The following is a 24,573-nucleotide window of genomic DNA, read 5'->3' as shown; positions in this document are numbered from 1 at the left end:
GGTTTCAGAAGCTGATAAACAGATCAGACTGATTGGAAATGTAATTAGCACCGTTCCTTTATTATCCTTATTTCTGTCATTGACACTCAATTGGGGAATTCATATTATTTTCCATTGGGTTTGTAACACTATTCCCCTTCCATAAATCAGTGTTATTACAAATGTGATACTGTATAGAGCGCGACTGTTTGAAAAACACTAGACGGTATTTGGTGACACTGCTCTTCATATCCACTCTCAGGGTTTTTACTCTGGTCTCATTGCTCTTCCAGTATAGGCAGTCAGATTGTGCAAATTAGTCATACAAGAGCAAGAGAGGGGTGAAACTATCCCCACTTCTCCTCTAATACCCATACTCTTCCAGTGTGAAAGAAGGCATGGAGAATACATCCAGCGCTCTCTGAGAGTTGAGGACATTTTTGCATCCTTTCCTCCAGCGGGAATCAATGGCGTGATAGATCACGTTGACGTCCCCTTCCCGGCCGGGGTTCCCGAAAGACGACACTACCGCTTTAGCAGACGACATTTCCTTCCGCTGCCACTCTCTCTCTCTGCGTGTTATTGGCACACCCAGTGGAGGTGAAGATGGAGGGATGGGTGGAGGGAGCTGAGGTGTCTCAAGGTTGCAGCTGGCAGCCAGGAGCATTTATGGATCGAGATGGAGGATGAGGTTTGAGACAGGCCCTGACTCTCTGTCTTCATTGGGAATTCTCCTCAGGATTATTGGACTCCTGTTTGGAACATTTCCTCAGAAATCCTTCACTTTATATTACACAGAATACATCAGTTTACAGGTTAATCAAATGCATTCCATTTGGAAAGTATACTTAAATAAATAACGATGGCCAACATAGACATTTTCTTTCATTCAATGTGTATCAGATATCACAACTTGCCTAAACTTTGGATAAACAATACTGACTATGTCCTGACCTTTGTATCACCTCAACCAATTCAGTACATTATTTCCCCAAAATGCTGCACCAGTCTCTAAAACTCTCCAATAAGTATAAATAGCATCTAGTTGGACCAGTAACCGAAGGGTTGCTGGATCGAATCCCTGAGCCGACAAGGTTCAAATCTGTCATTCTGCCCCTGAACAAGGCAGTTAACCACCACCAACAACTGCTCCCTGGGCACCAATGATATGGATGTCGTTTAAGGCAGCCTCCCGCACCTCTGATTCAGAGGGTTTCAGTTTAAATGAGGAAGACACATTTCAGTTGAATGCATTCAGTTGTACAACTGACTAGGTCTCTCCCTTTCTGTGGCATGGAAGAGTGTATTGGATATTAACTTACAGAAGACCAGCGCTCCCTCACTCCCATAGACAGCCTGTTAATGCCCTAATGTCCCATTTGCATTATTGATGAGCAAACCCTGTGTCACCTCAAACATAGACTATTTAAGGGGAATAATTTTATGCAAACTACATATCGACGGCCTAATGATCAATTGGTCCCTGCTTTTGTGTTAATATGCAACTGTTGTAGTGTGATATGCATCTTCAATTAGACCCGAGTTGCCCTGCTCAAACAAGCGGTGTGAAACAAGCAGTGTGACCCAATGCATTGTGGGTAATGACATTATGACACTGACAAGTCTCCATTTCGGGTCAAAGCCGCCAACAGCAGGGGCATCCACAGAGTGCAATGATTTAAAAAGTAACTGAATCGTCTTTCACAATATTTCATTGTGTGAAGCTAAGTCAATTCTATGAAGGATTTTGATCCTGTACTGCAAACACCCCTGATAAGTGATGCAGCTTGGACACTCTTCGGGGGTAATGGTTAAACGGTACAGTTGCCAGGCAGAGACGGCATGTTTGAAAGGGTGTCGTTGGATAAACATGTCCCTCTTGTCTTACATAACCACATTTACTGGTGTTTACTTCAGCTGAATAGAGATTAGTCTGTCTTGTTTTCTTTGTTTTAGGAGACACATGATAAGATAATGATTGAACAGCTATTGATAACATGGAGCTATTGATACCATGTTGTTTATTTTGGTACAGTAGGGGACTTTTGTTTTGATTGAACTGAAAGTATAACATTTATCCCTCGTCTTCTTCTAAAATAATTTTGGTAAAGATTAGTCATAGAGTAGTATTACTGCGTAGGTAGTTTTGGTTATTCCATTTGACAGTAAGGAACTTTGAAGGTATTTTGTTCTGTTACTCATTGCCCAAGGCAATATGTTCTGCATATCTTTTAATGACAAGAAAAGGTCAGGGAAGATACATTTACTGATCTGATTGATGTCCAACAGTTTCAACTCCTCTTCAGGGACGCCTCATCTCTCCAAAAAGACAATAATCAATGATGAAAGCAATTCTGTTTGTTGCTCACACAATGATGCAAATGGGCTCCGCTAGCGTTGCCATTGTGTCCCTGACAAATTGGGGATCTGGTATGCATTCCAAGAGAAAGCCTGTCTCTTCCAGAATGGAGCACGGCTGGCACCACACAGAGGATTTGTCTCTCTGATTGATTGGAATCATACCTTGATGCTTAGCTGTTCAACAGATACTTTTGAGGAGTGAAAAAAGTAAATTGTTCAAAAGAAGACTTTTAAAACAATCTTCCCAAAAAATGTGGTAATGTTCAGGTTTGTAATATATCGTTGTTGTAATAAAGACGTATTACAGTGCCACTGTTTAGTCAGGGTCTCTCAGCTGCGTCTGGTTGGTTCCATTGCCAGGGATTCGATGTCAGAGCAAGAGATTGATTATTGTTCCTCATATGGAGTGCGACGGGACACTAGGGACATGCGTGTCTGCGCATCGTCATTTATATCTATGACCTACAAGATATATGGATGTCAACACTTCCCATCCAATCAAAGATGGATGGTGAATATAAATAATTTAGCGGTCTGGCGTGGAGTGAATACACCTGCAATGGTCTGAGTCCCTCAGCCTGTCCTAAAGCCTTGCTATTTGGGGGAGCCTGTTTTGTTTTGAATGTGTGGAGAGAGTCAAACACACACACACACATGGCGAGGTGAGCTTGTCCTACTGCTGCTAATTCATCTCTCCCGCTGTGGTCAGCCCCAAGTGCTCATCTTCTCCCCTTTAATTCACAGACGAGGCGTCTGTGGCAATGCCTGACACTCTAAATTAAGAGGCCCATAAAGCAGCTCCGCTTTGGGGATCTCAATCACGGGGTGAGCCCCCCCCCCTGCCGAGTCCCTTTAAAATGAATTAACACCATCTCCTCCAGGACCAGGGATCCTGGGCCAGATTGATGGCCTGGAATAAAATGTCGCTCCTCACTTTTGGCTCTGCCACATATATCAGCTGAAAAGCCCATCGTTTATCAGGCACAATACTGCTATTTAGTATGCTGACTGCTACCATTAGGATAACATATAATAATGTAAAAGGGTTTAGGAGAGGCTCCTTGGGTCAGCGAGCCAGCTGTCAGTGGGTTGGATTTAGCTCTGGTTGGCGGCGTAGGGGAGATGGAATGAGACTGCTCTGTACCACAGAGCCAGTGGGGTTGGGGCTTTCTGGGTTCTTAGATGAACTAACGGTCTGCATACCGAGGTAAACCCAGGTATGGACATCTATCAATCTATCCATAGGTCGGTCCATCAAACCATCCATCTACTCATCAGTTATTTCATCCATCCATCTCATATACAGTACTGCTCATTGGCAAGGGTAGGGCAAAGTAAAATATGGGTATCTGTGGTGCGGCTCAGTGATGGAGTGGAGTGAGTGCTCCGGGCATAAGAGGTCTTGGCACGCAAAGTGGATCTGTCAGCAAACCCCAATGGTTTTCACCAACGGAGAGGTTGAGAAAGGGGCAGAGGGCATATTGAGTGAAGAGAAGAGGGAGAGATAGAGGGTAAAAATGACAGGAACCGCAAAAGAATGTGGTATAAATTGAGGGAAAGGGTTGAAGAGACATCATTAGAGAGAAAAGGAGGACGGAAAGGGGGATGAAAAGGAAGGAATGACAGAGGAAAGGACAGAGGAAGAGACATAGGGAGAAAGAGGAAGGAACAGAGGAAGTGACAGAGGTTCTGTCTACATTGACAGTGTCACCTCTGACTTTGTGTCACTCAGTTTGTTAAAGGACATTCTCTCTCTCTCTCTCTCTCTCTCTCTCTCTCTCTCTCTCTCTCTCTCTCTCTCTCTCTCTCTCTTCTCTCTCTCTCTCTCTCTCTCTCTCTCTCTCTCTCTCTCTCTCTCTCTCTCTCTCTCTCTCTCTCTCTCTCTCTCTCTCTCTCTCTCTTTCTCTCTCTCTCTCTCTCTCTCTCTCTCTCTCTCTCTCTCTCTCTCTCTCTCTCTCTCTCTCTCTCTCTCTCTCTCTCTCTCTCTCTCTCTCTCTCTCTCTCTCTCTCTCTCTCTCTCTCTCTCTCTCTCTCTCTCTCTCTCTCTCTCTCTCTCTCTCTCTCTCTCTCTCTCTCTCTCTCTCTCTCTCTCTCTCTCTCTCTCTCTCTCTCTCTCTCTCTCTCTCTCTCTCTCTCTCTCTCTCTCTCTCTCTCTCTCTCTCTCTCTCTCTCTCTCTTTCTCTCTCTCTCTCTCTCTCTCTCTCTCTCTCTCTCTCTCTCTCTCTCTCTCTCTCTCTCTCTCTCTCTCTCTCTCTCTCTCTCTCTCTCTCTCTCTCTCTCTCTCTCTCTCTCTCTCTCTCTCTCTCTCTCTCTCTCTCTCTCTCTCTCTCTCTCTCTCTCTCTCTCTCTCTCTCTCTCTCTCTCTCTCTCTCTCTCTCTCTCTCTCTCTCTCTCTCTCTCTCTACTCTCTGTCTCTCTCTCTCTCTAACACAAGCAGCCCCACCTGCCTGCCAATCACGCTGGTTTTCCTCTGTAAGACAGCTGCTGTCAGAACTGAAGGCCACTGGTACTCTGAGTCACCCTGAACTAAATCAATCTTACACTTTGGAACCATCATACTGTAACACACACACACTCATTTATTGTATCTTCAGGAGCAGCAATGATTCACTTTATGCTTCACAGGAAATGAGTGGGTATGGTCGTGTCGTTTGGGAGAAAATGTAAGAGTGTGTGTGTGTGTGTGTGTGTGTGTGTGTGTGTGTGTGTGTGTGTGTGTGTGTGTGTGTGTGTGTGTGTGTGTGTGTGTGTGTGTGTGTGTGTGTGTGTGTGTGTGTGTGTGCATGCCTGTGTAGAGGAGCTAACATTCTTGTGAGTGATGATGCAGAGACTGGATGGGACAGTGACAGAGCTGGTGACGACAGGACCGGTCAGCTCAAATACAGTTTAGGAATAGGGCCATATACACAGGTCCTGACAGCTGTATAAAGTCCTGCTGTGTGTGTGCGCGCATGCACGTGTGTGTGTGCCTACATGAAAAAATACTATTGTATACTATGGTATAGTGACTGTAGTATTTACTGTGGTGTTTTGGACATGACTGTAGTATACTGTAGTTTTTACAAATATGGGTGAATCACTTCATTAATTCTTGTAATGCGACACCCAGGAACTTGGTTGTAGGATTGGTCTGAAGTGTTTGCCCTTAGAGAGTGAGGTCAACTGTTTAGTTTGTCTTTCTTGTTTTGGACAATAAGACACTGTGTTTTTAGCGTGTTCAGTTTTACTCTCCACATGTATTACCACGATTCAGTTTGAAGATTTTTTGGCTCCATGGGAGAAGTTGATAGAAGATGCACAGTAGCACAGGTCATCAGCAAACAGAGACATGGTCTTCTCTAGGATTGGGGTAAATGTAAATATCTGAAATGTACATTACAAATAGGAGTGGACTGAGGGTGTCACGGTTTTCTTCTAACTCCTCCTCTGATGAAGAGGTGTAGCAAGGATCGGACCAAAATGCGGCGTAGTTGGTGTTCATGTTCTTTAATAAAGGAACATCTCAAACATGAACATAATACAAAAACAAACAACGTGAAAAACTGAAACAGCCTATGCTGGTGCAAACTAACACAGAGACAGGAACAATCACCCACAAAACAATCAAAGAATATGGCTGCCTAAATATGGTTCCCAATCAGAGACAAAGATAATCACCTGCCTCTGATTGAGAACCACTTCAGGCAACCATAGACATAGACCCTACTAGGCCACAATCCCAATACCTACTAAAACCCCAAGACAAAACACACCACATAATAAACCCATGTCACACCCTGGCCTGACCAAAATAATAAAGAAACACAAAATACTAAGACCAGGGTGTGACAGAGGGTGGCGCCTTGAGGAACTCCAGCCTCTGGCGAGAACCTGTCAGACGTAGCCATTCCCACACTCACTGCTATTTCCCTCTGTTTAAAAATAAAATGTTTAAAAGCACAACCATCTGTTTTGGAAGATTCAAGTTGGCATCCTGCAGCCCGTTGTGCCACATCTTTTTTGATGTCAAAGAAATGGTTACTTGTTTCTTGTTAAAAGCTCTATGAGTGTCTACTGCCAATCTCAGAATGTTGTCCGTGGTGGAGCTGTTTTCTCAGAACCCTGCCTGGTGGATATAACCTGGATACAGTAAAAAGCCTATAACATGTAGGGAACACATATATGGTTATACTTGTCATGTAGGTTTCTCACCTATGGGTGGCACAAATTGGGATATCTGGGAGGGCAATGGGCAAGCTATATCCAAATTAAATACTGTGGTATATACTGTAATATTTACCATAGAGTTTTTGCTGTCTATAATATACTGTAGTATTTACTAGAGTATTCTACAATATAATATACAATTCTTTAGTAAGAATTACCCATGATCAATGGATTCTACCATGTGTAGTATAGTATTATACAGTATACTACAGTTTACTATAGAATTCTATAGTAAGCAGTGTAGTATCCTATAGTAAAATATAGTACTTTTGTGTGTGTGTGTGTGTGTGTGTGTGTGTGTGTGTGTGTGTGTGTGTGTGTGTGTGTGTGTGTGTGTGTGTGTGTGTGTGTGTGTGTGTCAAGTAGGTATCAAAAGTAAATGTAATTGCTAAAATATACTTAAGTATCAAAAGTAAAATTAGAAATAATCTAATAATAATCACATTCCTTATATTAAGCGAAGCAGATGACACTATTTTATTTATTTGTATTTATTTATGGTTATCCAGAGGCACACTCTAAGACTCAGAAATCATTTACAAAGAAAAGTGTGTGAATTGGGCCATTTTCAAAATGTAATGTGTACTTTTGGGTGTCAGGGAAAATGTATGGAATAAAAATGCATTCTTGTCTTTGGGAAAAATAATCAAAAATATAAATAGTAAAGTAAAGTACAGATACCCCCCAAAAATATTTAAGTAGTACTTTAAAGTATTTTTAATTTACACCCCTGTCTATGTATGCGTGTATATACAGTGGCTTCGGAAAGTATACAGATCCCTTGACTTTTTATGTTACAGCCTTTTTCTATTCTTCTATTTTATATAAAAAAACAAAAACAGAAATACTTTATTTACAAACTGAGCTCAGGTGCATCCTTTTTCCATTGGTCATCATTGAGATGTTTCAACAACTTGATTGGCGTCCACCTGTGGTAAATTCAATTGATTGGACATGATTAGGATAGGCACACACCAGTCCATATATGGTCCCACAGTTGACAGTGAATGTCAGTGCAATGAGGTCAAATTAATTATCTGTAGAGCTCTGAGACAGGATTGTGTCGAGGCACAGGTCTTGGGAATGGTACCAAGAAAGGGAGGTGACCAAGAACACGATGGTCACTCTGACGGAGCTCTAGAGTTCCTCTGTGAAGATGGGAGAACCTTCCAGAAGGACAACCATCTCTGCAGCACTCCACCAATCAGGTCTTTATGGTAGGGTGGCCAGATGGAAGCCAGTAAAAGGCACATGACAGCCCACTTGGAGTATGCCAAAAGGAACCTAAAGACTCTCAGACCATGAGAGACAAGATTCTCTGGTTTGATGAAACCAAGATTGAACTCTTTGGCCTGAATTCCAAGCGTCACGTCTGGAGTAAACATGGCACCATCCCTACAGTGAAGCATGCTGGTGGCAGCATCATGCTGGAGATGCTTTTCAGCGGCAGGGACTGCATTCTAGTCAGGATCGCAGGAAAGATGAAGGGAGCAAAGTACAGAGAGATCCTTGATGAAAACCTACTCCAGAGCACTTAGGACCTCAGACTGGGGTGAAGGTTCACCTTCCAACAGGACAACGATCCGAACATATCTGGAGACCAGAAAATAACTGTGCAGCAACACTCCCCATCCAACCTGACAGAGCTTGAAAGGATCTGCAGAGAAGAATGGGAGAAACTCCCCAAATGTTTTATTTTATTTTATTTTACCTTTATTTAACTAGAAATGTCAGTTTCAAATTGTTAGTTTCAATGACGGCCGAGAAACAGTGGGTTAACTTGTACAGGTGTGCCACGCTTGTAGCGTCATACCCAAGAAGACTTGAGGCTGTAATCGCTGCCGTAGGTGCTTCATCAAAGTACTTAGAAAGGGTCTGAATAGTTATGTAAATGTGATATTTCAGTTTTTTTATTTTTTTATTAATTGGCACAAAATTCTAAAAGCCTGTTTTCACTTCGTCATTATGGGTTATTGTGTGTAGATTGATGAGGAAAAAACGATGTAATCAACTTCAGAATAAGTCTGTAACCTAATGTAACAGTATAACTTTAGACCGTCCCCTCGCCCATACCCGGGCGCGAACCAGGGACACTCTGCACACATCAACAACAGTCACCCACGAAGCATCGTTACCCATCGCTCCACAAAAGCCGCGGCCCTTGCAGAGCAAGGGGAACTACTACTTCAAGGTCTCAGAGCAAGTGACGTCACCGATTGAAACGCTATTTAGCGCGCACCGCTAACTAAGCTAGCCGTTTCACATCCGTTACACTAACAAAATGTGGAAAAAGTCAAGGGGTCTGAATACTTTCCGAAGGCACTGTATTAGTACTTTATGACCATGGGTAACTCCTCAGTCCTAATGCATGTACGTGTTATGTTGTATGTTGTACCTTAAGCAGAGCATATTTACCCTTTACATTATGAGTGAGCCATTTGTGTGGCATGTCTGACTATCAGAAGGGAATTGGTCTGTGCTTCATAAGCATGTCTACGCATGCCTGTTTCCTTTGCCTTCTCTCAAACAATGCTGCCTCTCCTTTCTCATTAAGACAGAAAAAAATGTCCTCAAGAGGTAACAGGGAGAAAGAGAACAATACCCATTGTGTGTGTGTTTGGGCGCACATGTGTATGTGTGTATAGATGGTGTACAGATACCCTTGTGTGTGTGTGTGTGTGTGTGTGTGTGTGTGTGTGTGTGTGTGTGTGTGTGTGTGTGTGTGTGTGTGTGTGTGTGTGTGTGTGTGTGTGTGTGTGTGTGTGTGTGTGTGTGTGTGTGTGTGTGTGTGTGTATGCATCAGTGTGTGTAAGAGCCCATGTGTGTGTATGCATCATTCTGTGTTTGTGTGCATGTGCGTGTACACAGGCCCATTTCAGGGCCCTGATTTGATTGATAAATCCTCGCTGACGGCGGAGGAGAAACGAGGCTCCATATAAATGGGAAATTAGCAGCGAACGTCATCAAAAATAATTAACTCCCCTCCACAGCGCTGTCCATTAGGCCTGACACTCTGACACGGGAGGGGAAAAAAACGCTCATGTCAACTCTGGCAGCCGCCCGCGTTGATCAGATAAACATTTTTTTGTTTTGTTTTGACGCCTGATTACAAAATGATTAGCCGGCGTGCCTGTCTCCTCCTTACCCTTCACCTCCCCCGCTGGGTGAGTGACAGGTGAGGTGATCCTCTGCTGGGGCCGTGTAAGATGTCTACCTCCGCCTCCGTCCTCAGCACTGCAGCATGGGCTACATGACATTGAGGCTCGCTGGGTTTTTAAAAACAGCTATTTATTCAGTTCAAACAAAAGCTCCTTTTTATTTTATTAACCTTGATGTCACAGAGGAGAAAATGTGTGACTAAAGTTGGTGTATTTTGGTGTACTGCTCATGTTGTTGTATTATGCTCTATAAAATGTCGCCCTCAAAAGTGATATTTGTGTTGATGACAAAATATTTTTGTTGATCTAGTCCACTACAGTATTCTCAATTGAGAGTGTATTATTGTGAAGAGGCTGTCCTTATTGTCCAGTTATGGATTATGTTAATCATACTGTTCTATCTAGCTGGGTGAATCATTCATCAAACACTCATGTCCCACACCAACTTTACTCCACCACAGATAAGACACTGGTAGTATTCCTGGTGGGACTGTATGCTAGAGTAATAACAGTAGGCCAGAGTGTCAACCTGGATAAGACACAGACTCTGTCTGACTGCTAGAAGATGACTTTGCCTGGACATATTCCTGAATGATCATAATGTCTGATAATGGCCGACATAAAGTACATTGAAATTGGATTTACTAGATCAGCTTCGGCATGGTTTAATTGACTGAATTAACTATTTATGAGGTTATTTTGTTCTATTTCTCTTGTCTCTCTCTGTGAGAAGATGCCCTTTAGTTGCTGCAGTAGCAGTAGAAATTTTTTCACAGATCACCCATAAGGCTTTAGGAGCTGATATTTTGATAAGGTCATGTTAAGAATTTGATAAGGACCGTATCTTAAATCTGTGGATTTATTGATTTACCGCATGTCTGTATACAGTTGGCACCCTTCTCAGTTCCCTCCCTCTCCTTCTTCCCCAAACCATCCTGAAGATATGAGGATCTCAGAAAGGTAAAAACACATTACGTAATAACATTCCCCTCAGGTGTGGGGTGTAAAAGAGTATAGGTGCAATCAAACTGATAGGACATGTTCACCTAGTCTTTGTATTACCTCTAATATAATGTGGTTGAACTAGTTGAACCTCTGAGGGTTAACACTAATGGGTTAAATGAAGGACCTCGTTATAGTGAGGTTATTGAGAAGTATTTTAATGGAACTTCAATGCTGCTGTATATTGGTCCCTAATCACCTATGGAGAGACCTGTAGTTCAATTGAATTAAAAGCAAGCTGTCACAAATGGTTTCAAAATGATTTGGTGTTTGTGTGCTTTCATTTGCTCTCTTCTGAATATATCATAGTCCACACAATATGGCTTACTGAGCTCAAGGGCATGATAGCTGAACGGTTGTCATCTGTCACATATACAGTAAACCTGGTCTGGAATTCTTAGTTCCAACTGTACACATCCCCAGAGTTTAGTATAGCAGCTATATGAGCTAAGTCACCTTTGAGTAAAATTTGTACAATGTTTCATACCTTTTATTCTTGTGTCCTTTTTATAGCGAGGCTGATAGCTGGCTGCTAATAAGGAAACATAAGCAGTAAAAACATAAAGGCTGGTAACTACTGCCTGTCACCTGAATGCTGTAAATGTTGATCTCCATTTTTCGCCAATTACAGTAATAAACAGTAGAATTTCAACTTTGGACCTCATTCACACAGATCCCTGCCAGAGTTACGCTGGGCTACTTGTGCCATAGTAGAATCTATCACTGTTAGGCATGCATTTATTATTGGTCATTTATGAGTATGGATAGCATCTAGATTAATGTATGAAACTATTTCATTTAAGCATACGGCTGCTTTCAAAATTGTACACTACAATAGAGACTGCTTCAAAATATGTGCCCCGAAAATAGCTCCAAAGTTGAAAAATCTGTTTAAAAATCATTTGGAGGCATAAATGGCTTCCATGACATGTAATATTTTGTGTAACTACATTTTGTAAGTCTTGGTAGTCATAAAGAAAACTGCTGATTCCTTGTGAAATGTATGACACCGCTCTTAAATCCCATCTTTTAGAAAATTCAAGTAGAATAACCAATCAAGTAAGTGAATATACGTGGTGTGATAAGTCTAAGTTGTTGTAAGCTTTGCATATCAAGCTAGATAGGGAAATTAGCCATGCAAAAAGTATTTAGCTAAACCCAACTCCAGCAAATGGCATATACCTATATATCTATAAATGATGTACATCAACTTTTTGCACCAAGGAAAAAGAAAACCTCGACCAGGGAGAGATGAGTGGGTGTAACTTAGCTAGCTAGCAAGCGTTGGCTTTAGCTAGACTTGGCTCACAAAACTTTGAAGGCTGTTTTCTAAGAAAAAGATAATCCCGTTTAGCAATTTGCAAAGGAGAAAATGTTTGTTTAAAATGTGATTCTATTTAGGTTTTTGCTACTTGAGATTCGGTTTGATGGGAGTGAGTCGCAACTTATAGTTCAATATGCATAATACAGTATAATATATAATACAGTGTGTTTCAAAATGCAGGGTCACAGCAACTAGAATCACATTCACTCCATTGGCCTTGTGTCTAATTCATTGTGACATACTAGTAGAATTGATGTGCCATAGCTAACAGGTTGGCCCTTATCCCAACCTGGAGAGGACCAGAGTTAGGAGCATGTGCAGCAACACATGGAGCTGTGCCTTGGCCTTTGGACACTGATTGCTGTGATAGCTCTGTAGTTCTGGTCACAATTCAGAGCACACTCGTTATGTTCAGGCAAGTTTAGAAATAATTAACCGTGTTCGAAGTGGATGGAGGAGAATGAAACTTCTGTTCATAAGAAGATAATGAGCCGTTAGGACAGATAGCAGTGTGCTATCATAAATTAACTGAGGGGGATAGGGAATGAATGAATGAATGAATGAATGAATGGATGAATGAATGAATGAATGAATGAATGAGCGAATGAGCGAATGAATGAGCGAATGAATGAGCGAATTAATGAGCGACCAAATTAACAAATTCATGAATGAATGAAAGGTATGGCTGGCCGGGTGTTATTAGGCAGTTGGAGATTGGGCAGGTCATCAGTTCATCAAATAAGCTCTTTGCCTGAGATATACCGTACTGTGGGTTTCTGAGTTTATTTAAGAATGCACACTTGCATATAGTCACTGGGTTCAACCTGACTTAAAGGTGCACTCCTGAATATCTGAAAGGTGGAGGGTATTTCTATGATATAGTACAGTGCACCTTTAAGTGTTGCCACTCTGATTGTATGAATTCTAGGACTTTTAGCTTTGACTGTCTCATTGGCAATAGCACAGGGATACCCAAGTCCAGCTCTCGCAGTATTTGAAAAGTAGTTATTGCAAGGTAACTGTTCCCTGCAATAAAGTTTTAGTAGGTAGCTCCATAAAGGTGAACGTGCTGGTATTTCCTTCTGTACCAATGTGACACTGACCTCTGAGTAGTACTGCAGACTACACTACAGTGATAGGCTTGATTACCAACAACGATGAGACGGCCTACAGGGAGGAGGTGAGGGCCCTCGGAGTGTGGTATCAGGAAAATAACCTCACACTAAATGTCAACAAAACAAAGGAGATGATCGTGGACTTCAGGAAACAGCAGAGGGAGCAGCCCCCTATCCGCATCGACGGGACAGTTGAGAGGGTGGAAAGTTTTAAGTTCCTCGGCGTACACATCACGGACAAACTAAATTGGTCCACCCACACAGACAGCGTGGTGAAGAAGGTGCAGCAGCGCCTCTTCAACCTCAGGAGGCTGAAGAAATTTGGCTTGTCACCAAAAACACTCACAAACTTTTACAGATGCACAATCGAGAGCATCCTGTCGGGCTGTATCACCGCCTGGTTCGGAAACTGCTCCGCCCAAAACCATAAGGCTCTCCAGAGGGTAGTGAGGTCTGCACAACGCATCACCGGGGACAAACTACCTGCCCTCCAGGACACCTTCAGCACCCAATGTCACAGGAAGAAAAAGATAATCAAGGACAACAACCACCCGAGCCACTGCCTGTTCACCCCGGTATCGTCCAGAAGGCGAGGTCAGTACAGGTGCATCAAAGCAGGGACCAAGAGACTGAAAAACAGCTTCTATCTCAAGGCCATAAGACTGTTAAACCGCCATCACTAACATTGAGTGGCTGCTGCCAACATACTGACTCAACTCTAGCCACTTTAATAATGGAAAAATGTATGTAATAAATGTATCCCTAGCCACTTTATACAATGCCACTTTATATCATGTTTACACACCCTACATTACTCATCTCATATGTATATACTGAACTCTATAAAATCTACTGTATCTTGCCTATGCCGTTCGGCCATCACTCATTCATATATTTTTATGTACATATTCTTATTCATTTGTTTACACTTGTGTGTATAAGGTAGTTGTTGTGAAATTGTTAGGTTAGATTACTTGTTAGATATTACTGCATGATCGGAACTAGAAGCACAAGCATTTCGCTACACTCGGATTAACATCTGCTAACCATGTGTATGTGACAAATAACATTTGATTTGATTTGGACAGCTACTCCAATCTCCGCTGTGGAGCTTTGCAGCTCCTTCGGGGTTATCTTTGGTCTCTTTGATGCCCTCCTTGCCTGGTCCATGAGTTTTGGTGGGCGACCCTCTCTTGGCAGGTTTGTTGTGGTGCCATATTCTTTCAATTTTTCAATAATTGATTTAATGGTGCTCTGTGGGATGTTCAAAGTCTCTAATATTTTTTATAACACAACCCTGATCTGTACTTCTCCACAACTTTGTCCCTGATCTGTTTGGAGAGCTCATTGCTTAGTGGTGTTGCAGACTCTGGGGCCTTTCAGAACAGGTGATTATATACTGAGATCATGTGACACTTAGATTGCACACAGGTGGAATTTATTTAACTAATTATGTGACCTCTGAAGGTAATTGGTTACACCAGATCTTATGTAGGGGCTTCATAGCAAAAGGGGTGAATACATATGTACGCACCACTTTTCTGTTTTTAGAAATTTCACTTTACCAATTTGAACTATTTTGTCTATGTCCATACATGAAATCCAAATAAAAATATATTTCAATAACAGGTTATAATGCAATAAAACAGGAAAACGCCAAGGGGGATGAATATTTTTGCAAGGCACTGTATAACATCGAACATACAGTACTTTTGGTAACATTCCAAATCAAATCAAATGTTTTGTCACATGCCCTGAATACAACATGAAATGCTTACTCTACAAGCCCTTAACCAACAATGCAGTTTAAGAAATAGAGTTAAGAAAATATTTACTATTGTAAAGAATCTAACTAAAGGTAACACAATAAAATGACATAACAACAAAGAGGCTATATATTTGTACATGTAGTTAGGGGTAAAGTGACTAGTCTGGGTGGCCATTTGAGTCATTGTTCAGTAGTCTCAACTTGGGAGTACTGAACGTAACGCGCCAATGTAAACTGAGATTTTTGGATATAAATATGAACTTTATCAAACAAAATATACATGTATTGTGTAACATTATGTCCTATGAGTGTCATCTGATGAAGATCATCAAAGGTTAGTGATTAATTTTCTCTCTATTTCTGCTTTTTGTGACTCCTCTCTTTGGTTGGAAAAATGGTTGTGTTTTTCTGTGACTAGGTACTGACCGAACATAATCGTTTGGTGTGCTTTCGTCGTAAAGCCTTTTTGAAATCGGATACTGTGGCTGGATTTACAACAAGTTTATCTTTAAAATTGTGTGAAATACTTGTACGTTTGAGGAATTTCACTGGCTGCACCTTCACTGGCTGTTGTTGAGGTGGGACGCTACCGTCCCGAATATCCCAGAGAGGTTAATGTCCTGTTGGTAGGATAGTCTTGACCGTAGATCATCGAGTTTGTTTTCCAGTGATTGTACGTTGGCCAATAGAACCAATGGTAGTGATGATTTACACACTTGCTCCCGAATTCTCACAAGGCACCCCGACCTTCTCCCTCTGTATCTCTGCCTTTTTCTTCATGTGAATGACGTGGATTTGGGGCTGATCTCTGGAAATCAGTATATCCTTTGTGTCTTACTCATTAAAGAAAAAAATCTTTGTCCAGTTCAAAGGTGAGTAATCGCTGTTCTGATGTCCAGAAGCTCTTTTCAGTCATAAGAGACAGTAGCAACAACGTTGTGTACGAAATAAGTTACAAACAATACAAAATAACTAACAATATAGCACAGTTGGTGAGGAGCCCGTTAAACGGCGTCATTATTCACACTCTCCTATCTTACTTCTTTACTATAAAATGAATCGAATCATGGCTGTATGCTGACCTCATAAACTACAATTATTTTTGTATTTTGTATTTATTTATTTTGATGTGTTGAGGGAACATTAAGTTCCTCTTGAAGTATTTGGTCTTCCATATTTGCAGAACATGGAAGGGAAACAATCTCTATAAACTTGTCTGTCAAAATATTTCTCAGTTTGTCAACCCTGGCACTGTCACCAAATGCTAAAGGGCCTCATTGCCAAAATCTCAAAGTATCCCTTTAAGCTCTGAGACGGAGGGAGATAACATGCTATTACAGACTAATGTCATGCAGTCACTTATATTTACCTTTATTCCATGGATGTTATGACCGTGCAATGATATCTGGACTATTTTACATTTTCCCTATTTGGCTTCTGAATTGTGTCTCGTAGTTTCACTGTAATTTCTATGAACAACATATTGCAGAACCATGTTGCTTTCCTTGATTATCAAATCAAAATGAAATCAAATGTTATTTGTCACGTGCCGAATACAACAGGTGTAGATCTTCCTGTGAAATTCTTACTTATGAGCCCTAAAAAAAGTATGTTTTTTTTGATAGTAAGTAAGACAAAATTGCTTAATAAACTGAAGGTAAAATCATAACACAAAAAAATAAAAATAAATAACCGGTACCTAGTCACTGTGCAAGGGTACGGGGTAGTCGAGGTACTTGAGATAATATGTACATGTAGGTAGGTAGGTGAAAAATGACTATGCAGAGATAATAAACAGAGTAGCAGCAGCGTGTGTGAAGAGTGTGAAGGAATGTGAATGGTTGTGTGAGTGTGTGTGCATCAAATGGGGTGGTGCTATGCAAAGCATTGGAGGGCCAATAAAAAACCCTGGTATCGGCTGCAATCCATATATAGACATAAACACACTTGACAAAATTGGAAGGAGTCTCTCACTCTTTCTCAATCCCCCCTCTCTCACCCAACCAGCATAGCTGGTTTCCTGTTTGCTCAAATGGGTTTCCCACACACTCCCCGCTCTTAGTGACAGTAAGGTAGAGAGTCAAAGTTGAGCGCCACAACACCACACTGTGAAAAGTGCATTCATGTTACAAGAAATGTTTTGTATTGAGACTGGGGATACAGAGATTTGGAGGGCACAACCTTAAAAATTAAGGAGGGGAATGAGAAAGAAGAGAAAAGAGGAGTCCGAAAAGGAGAGAGAAGACGGGGACACTGAAGAAAGAAGAGAGGAACCCTGGCTGTCCCAATAATGGAGCAACAATTCTCTAGAGAGGCTAAATGTAAGGCAGAGAGTCAAAGTTGAGCACCACAACACCACACTGTGAAAAGTGCATTACTGTTACAAGAAAGGTTTCGTATTGATACTGGGTATGCAGATATATGGAGGGTATTACTTAAGAACAGAGGAGAATGAGAAAGAAGGTGAAGTCAGAAAAGGAGAGAGAAGATGGGGAGACAGAAGAGAGAAGAGAAGAGAGGAACGCTGGCTATATCAACAATGGAGCAACACTCTAGAGAGACTGAATGAAAAGGAAAATGAAGATGCTCAGTTTGTGGACAGGCACAGATCTCATTCAGAGGGTTTCCACGGTGATGCCCATAGCAGATCACCTGCTCCAGAAGTGTATGATCCATGAAGAGGTATACTCAAACATTCACACTGCCCGGACCAGAGAGGAACAAGTGAGGGAGCTGTTCAAGGTCTTAAATTCAGGGGGAATAAAAGTCAAATCAGCCTTCCACAGGATTCTACTGAAGACAGAACCTGTCTTGGTCCAGGAGCTGGGTGGCACTACGTCGCCAGCCATGGACCATGATCAACAGACTAGGAGCACTGCAGAAAGTGGGTGACATTATACAGAGAGTTAAAGAGAAAGGATGTTGATCTTTGTGCTCCCATTCTGAGATGAATTTGATTTTAAAAATGACCAGTACAGTCTTCAAGAACTTATACATTATTGCCATCCTGAACTTAAAGAGATAACTAACACAAATACATATATTGGCCGTAAAGTAATGTTCATCTTTGATGGTCTGGATGAAAGCAAACTTCCATTAGATTTGTGGCAGAACAAGAAGTTGAGTGATCTAACAGAGATGTCATCAGTGGATGTGTTGCTGACACACCTTATCAAAGGAAATCTGCTTCCCAAAGCTCTCCTCTGGATAACATCCAGACCAGCAGATGCCAATCTCATACCCTGCATCAACCAAAGGACGAGGGTTCAAAGACAAACAGAAAGAGTAATATTCCAGGAGATGGTTCATTGACAAGCGATTCCGTGAAAAGAAGCTGGCCAGTAGAATTATGTCATAGACAAAGGGAATGAGGAGTGTCTACATCATGTCACATACCAGTCTTCTGTTGGATTACTGCATTGGTTTTTGAGGAAATGTTGTGTGAAGATGAGTGATGAGATCACAACTCTTGACTGAGATGTACACTCACCTTGTGTTTATTCAGACAGACCTAAATAATAAGAAGTATGATGGGCAAAATGAGCATGATCCACAAAGAATCCTGGAAAAAAACAAAGGAATCATTCTCAAACTGGGGTAGCTGGTATTTGATGAGCTGGTAAAGGGAATATCATATTATGTGAGGATGACCTGAGACAGTGTGGAATTGATGTCAGTGAAGCATCTGTGTACTGCTTTGAAGGTGTACTGCTTTGTTCTCCTGAGCTTTCAGGAGTTTCTTGTTGCTCTTTATGTGTTATACTGCTGTGTGACCAATGTCATGACGTTGGATTGATTAATGTGACGACAGCTGTTCATCAAATGATTAACTGTTTAAATGTGATTAAATTAATCAGGTAATTATTAAGTCAGTAACCTGGGGCACCATGGAAGAGTTTCTATTTCCCAAATGAACTCAAAGGATATCAGAACATTGATTTTACAACAGTCGCAAATGTATTTATTTCCTCTACAGTCTCATTCTGAACGTGGCATAATCCGGGAATCTGCACAAACCCGAGTCCCACTAAATAAGTCCGTACCACACCACTTGAGTTGATTATTTATTTACTAACAAGCTAAAATTATAATATAAGATACACATACACACAATGTGAGCTATTGATTAGAACTTAGTACACTGAAACACATCCCTAGCGGGCCAACACAATATGATGTGTGTTACACAAAATGGGGATTTCAAAAGAGAGAGAAAGAGATAGAGTGCATGAGAGAAAAGCACACTTGGGTACATTTGTAAACTACGCTTAGTTTAACCCTAACCTTGCCCAGAACTGCTTCTGGGTTAGAATGTAATGATGTAATTATGTGTCAAAGGTCGCCCTCTGATGGGGTATCACCTCGTGGACTTGTTTCACCTTCTCCTCTGATGGGGTATCACCTCGTGGACTTGTTTCGCCTTCTCCTCTGATGACGGCACTTCTTCGGTTACGGGGGTGTAACTGTCTGATTGTCCCCAAAGTCAGTGTCCTTTCTCTTAGTGGTCTGTTTCCTCGCCTTGTTCTGAAAGAGGGGTCTTCTGAGGACGGCTAATCTGCCATATAGGTGGTTCCAGCGTGGGAATGAAAGCAGTGTAGACACACGATTCCTTGGAGAGAATAATCGGATGGTCCTGCTTAGACACAAAAAGGTTCCTTTGTTTTCTTTAGCCCCATGTTGCGTTTTGGGGTTACAACTCATTGGACCTTGGCTGCAGCTTGTGGTCCCTAGTCATAATGTTCATTCTTAACTCACATGTTTTATACCCTCGGGTCAGAAATGGACGTTTCTGTCTTTAGGCCAAGTTCTCTGGGCGTAACTAGTTACGAGGCAAGGTCTTGATTTTACTCAGATCCAATTTAGACAAGTAACTTCACATTTCATCTTTACAAAAACATTCTCTTTCATCTGTACATTTTCCACACAACGTACATTCTGAAAACGTCAGGTACACATGGTAAAAACTCTTCAAGCTAGAATGTTGTTTTCGTTATAACATCGTCTTAACTTTTAATAACATAACAAAAACAACATTCATTTTCATGTTCCATCTATCGTCATTGCTAACATATTGGCTGACAAAACATATTGTCACAAAGTCCATTTATTGCATGTTACTGTTCTGGAGTAGGTTCTCCATAGGCCCATCATACATTCCATTCATCCATACTGAGAGGAAAAGGGGATTTTGTCTGCTGCCTTAAGATTTATAATGGGCGTGAGGTGTCATAAAAAAAATAATCTCCATACCTCTCGATCTCTTCCCCACTGATGGGTGTGAAAGATAACCTGACCCAAACAGGCCAGTCATGACACCAAGAACATCAAGAGCCTGGAGTCTTTTATGAAGAATGTGTCTACAGAGCTTCCCTTGAATGAGTTGCTAAAGATGATTGTGGATAAAGCCTTGAGATTGATAATGGACACCTGGACCTGTTCATCTGCTTCTTTCTTGGCATCTCACTGGGATCCAATCAGTCTTCTAAAAGGTCTACTTCCACAGACACTGAACTGCTCAGATGCTTTTGAGGAAACTAAGGAATACCTCAGGGAGCCTTCCATAAGGAATGTCTCACCTGATAGGTACATCCATCTCCTCCTCTGCTTGACTGAGATGAAAGACAACTCTGCACATGAGGTTCCTGGATTCAGGATATAAAACAGACACAACATTTTCAGAAACAAACTGCTCAGCACTGGCCAATGCACTGCTGATGCCAAGGTGTGTTCTGGGTGAGATTGATTTGAGGAAATACAACATATCAGAAGAGATGTAATGTAGGAAGGCAAAACTGCCTGACTTTACACCTTCTGAGGAGTACTGTGAAACACTGGCCTCCATTCTACCATCAGCAGACTCACCTCTGAGAGAGCTTGACCTAAATGTCAGAGTGACACTGCATAATTAAGATTTGTATTATGACAGGGGGGTTCGGGATGTTGAGGAGCACAGACGGAATGTTCTTTTTGATTCACTGAAAGAGCCACACCTTTAACTGGAGACACTGAGGCTGTCTGGCTTCACTCTCACACTCACATGCAAGCAATGTGAATCACTGGCTTCCATTCTCCAATCTGCAGACTCACCACTGAGAGAGCTTGACCTGAGGAACTTTCAACTGTTTTATGATGATGATCATGATGATTATGATGATGATGGCAAAATGACAATCCTCCTTACTTCATTGAAAGGTCCACACTCTAAATTGGAGACACTAAGGCTAAACAGATGTTCCCTGACCAAGAAATGTTGTGAAGTGTTGGCATCAGCTCTCAAGGCAAGCCTCTCTTCCCTGACAAAACTGGACCTGAGTCACGATGACCTGCACGATACAGGAGTGAAATGGCTCTCCACTGGTCTGCAGAATCCAAACTGTAAACTAGAGATACTAAGGCTATCATTCTGTGGCGTGACAGAGGAGGACTGTAATTATCTGGCATCAGCTCTGAGGTCCAACCCCTCCCATCTTAGAGAGCTGGACCTGAGCTTCAATCACCCAGAAGAATCAGGCTTGAAGGTTCTTTCAGCTAGACTGGAGGATCCACACTGTAGACTGGAGAAACTCGACGTGGACCATAATGAAGAGTTCTGGGTGAAACCATGGCTATTTAGGAAGTATGCTTGCAAGCAAACACTGGACCCAGACACAGCACACAGACGCCTCTCTCCCTCTGAGAGGACCGAACAGGTGAGGGTGATGGAAAATAATCAACAATATCCTGATCATCCAGAGAGGTTTGAACACTGGCCACAGGTGCTGTGTAAAGACGGTCTGACTGGGCGATGTTACTGGGAGGTACAGTGGAATGGGATTGAGACTAAAATTGGGGTGCACAGTGGAACAGGATTGAGACTAAGATCAGGGTGCACAGTGGAACAGGATTGAGACTAAGATCGGGGTGTACAGTGGAACAGGATTGAGACTAAGATCGGGGTGTACAGTGGAACAGGATTGAGACTAAGATCGAGGTGCACAGTGGAACAGGATTGAGACTAAGATCGGGGTGTACAGTGGAACAGGATTGAGACTAAGATCGGGGTGCACAGTGGAATGGGATTGAGACTAAGATCAGGGTGCACAGTGGAACAGGATTGAGACTAAGATCGGGGTGTACAGTGGAACAGGATTGAGACTAAGATCGGGGTGCACAGTGTAATGGGATTGAGACTAAGATCAGGGTGCACAGTGGAACAGGATTGAGACTAAGATCGGGGTGTACAGTGGAACAGGATTGAGACTAAGATCGGGGTGCACAGTGGAACAGGATTGAGACTAAGATCGGGGTGCACAGTGGAACAGGATTGAGACTAAGATCGGGGTGTACAGTGGAACAGGATTGAGACTAAGATCGGGGTGTACAGTGGAACAGGATTGAGACTAAGAACGGGGTGTACAGTGGAACAGGATTGAGACTAAGATCGGGGTGCACAGTGGAAAAGGATTGAGACTAAGATCGGGGTGCACAGTGGAACAGGATTGAGACTAAGATCGGGGTGTACAGTGGAACAGGATTGAGACTAAGATCGGGGTGCACAGTGGAACAGGATTGAGACTAAGATCGGGGTGTACAGTGGAACAGGATTGAGACTAAGATCGGGGTGCACAGTGGAACAGGATTGAGACTAAGATCGGGGTGCACAGTGGAACAGGATTGAGACTAAGATCGGGGTGCACAGTGGAACAGGATTGAGACTAAGATCGGGGTGTACAGTGGAACAGGATTGAGACTAAGATCGGGGTGTACAGTGGAACAGGATTGAGACTAAGAATGGGGTGTACAGTGGAACAGGATTGAGACTAAGATCGGGGTGCACAGTGGAAAAGGATTGAGACTAAGATCGGGTGCACAGTGGAACAGGATTGAGACTAAGATCGGGGTGCACAGTGGAACAGGATTGAGACTAAGATCAGTGGAACAGGATTGAGACTAAGATCGGGGTGCACAGTGGAACAGGATTGAGACTAAGATCGGGGTGTACAGTGGAACAGGATTGAGACTAAGATCGGGGTGTACAGTGGAACAGGATTGAGACTAAGAATGGGGTGTACAGTGGAACAGGATTGAGACTAAGATCGGGGTGCACAGTGGAAAAGGATTGAGACTAAGATCGGGGTGCACAGTGGAACAGGATTGAGACTAAGATCGGGGTGTACAGTGGAACAGGATTGAGACTAAGATCGGGGTGTACAGTGGAACAGGATTGAGACTAAGATCGGGGTGTACAGTGGAACAGGATTGAGACTAAGATCGGGGTGTACAGTGGAACAGGATTGAGACTAAGATCGGGGTGTACAGTGGAACAGGATTGAGACTAAGATCGGGGTGTACAGTGGAACAAGATTGAGACTAAGATCGGGGTGTACAGTGGAACAGGATTGAGACTAAGATCGGGGTGTACAGTGGAACAGGATTGAGACTAAGATCGGGGTGACATATAAAGATATCAGCAGAAAAAGACATAGCCGTCTCTGTAAACGTGGATCCAATGACAAATCCAGGTGTCGTAAATGCTCTGGAGAATATAACACTTGGCATGGTTACTCTGTCTGGTCTGTCACAACAATGAAGAGGAAGATATACCTCTCCCACCCCCCAACAACTCCCTTAAACCCCAGGGAGACTCCCAACCCGCCAAAAGAGTAGGTTTATCTGAACTGGCCGGCCGGCATTTTGTCCTTCTACAGAGTCTCTTCTGACACAGTGCCACACCTGTATACATTCCAGACCACATTCAATGAGCCCTTCTACCCAGGGTTTATGCTTGAACTGGGCATTGTCAGGATTTGACACCTAGCACTGTCCTTCTCTGTTGTACAATTTATTCAAATGAGAGAGAATTAAGGGACCGTAATCATACATTGGCTTTACTAATGTGTCTGAGATATCTGTTATACATACCACTGTTTTATTGTGGGACTTTTGTTATGTTGTACTTTGTTTATATTCTTATTTGTTATGTTGCTTGATGTGTGAACTGTCTTAAAAGCAATTAAATACATTACAATTTAAAGCAATGCTATTTCTCATCCCTTCAAAATGGTCAGGTTAAAACCTTTTGTTTTAAAAAACACATTCTATTTGGTTCACAGGTATACAAGACATCACATTTGAGTCTAGAATTTGGACATTGTACCAGGGCTAGATGAAGTAATATGTCAGTTCAAGAGTATCCATGATGCTTCATCAAAAGACTGGAAGCTTTGCTTATTATAAATGACCTTGGAAACACACATTGATACATAATCCATAACGGGCACATCATGTTCAGAATGATATTCAAGCATTCAGGAGCACCACTACAGTCGCCTGTTAGCAGGCATTTTGCATTTATTTACCAATTAAAAATGCATTCGGTATGGATTTGGAGGTGCTATGTAAAGCTACAGCGCTCCTGTCAACAGACTTTGGTCCTGGGGGACAGCGTAATATTGAATGACTAAATACTATGATTTATGATAATGATAAGAGATGCAGTGTTCCTACCCTCAGACCCTTAACCCTACCTGCAGATTAGAAGAGCAACACTTTGTCAGTACTTTTATATCCCATGGAATCATGGGCTGGGCTTTCAAAACACTTCCCAGTTATGGGTATATCTACTGTACGTGTTATCTCAACTCTGTGGAGTTTCCTCAACATTTAAAAGGATATTCCGTT

The 24,573-nt window shown here is 42.2% G+C and overlaps 1 protein-coding gene across 1 annotated transcript; it reads left to right on the top strand.

Annotated features, from left to right (window-relative positions):
* Positions 1–17,816: 17,816 nt before the first annotated feature.
* LOC127907357 (NACHT, LRR and PYD domains-containing protein 12-like) lies at positions 17,817–22,815 on the top strand. Its single transcript, XM_052462450.1, has 2 exons — positions 17,817–21,848; positions 21,884–22,815. Exon 1 carries the CDS (start codon positions 21,078–21,080, stop codon positions 21,798–21,800), a length of 723 nt encoding a protein of 240 aa, XP_052318410.1. The 5' UTR covers positions 17,817–21,077; the 3' UTR covers positions 21,801–21,848; positions 21,884–22,815.
* Positions 22,816–24,573: the final 1,758 nt, after the last annotated feature.

The sequence above is a fragment of the Oncorhynchus keta genome, chromosome 14 (assembly GCF_023373465.1).
Source record: "Oncorhynchus keta strain PuntledgeMale-10-30-2019 chromosome 14, Oket_V2, whole genome shotgun sequence".
NCBI classification, from domain to species: domain Eukaryota; kingdom Metazoa; phylum Chordata; class Actinopteri; order Salmoniformes; family Salmonidae; genus Oncorhynchus; species Oncorhynchus keta.
This window is presented reverse-complemented; position numbering and strand designations above follow the sequence as displayed.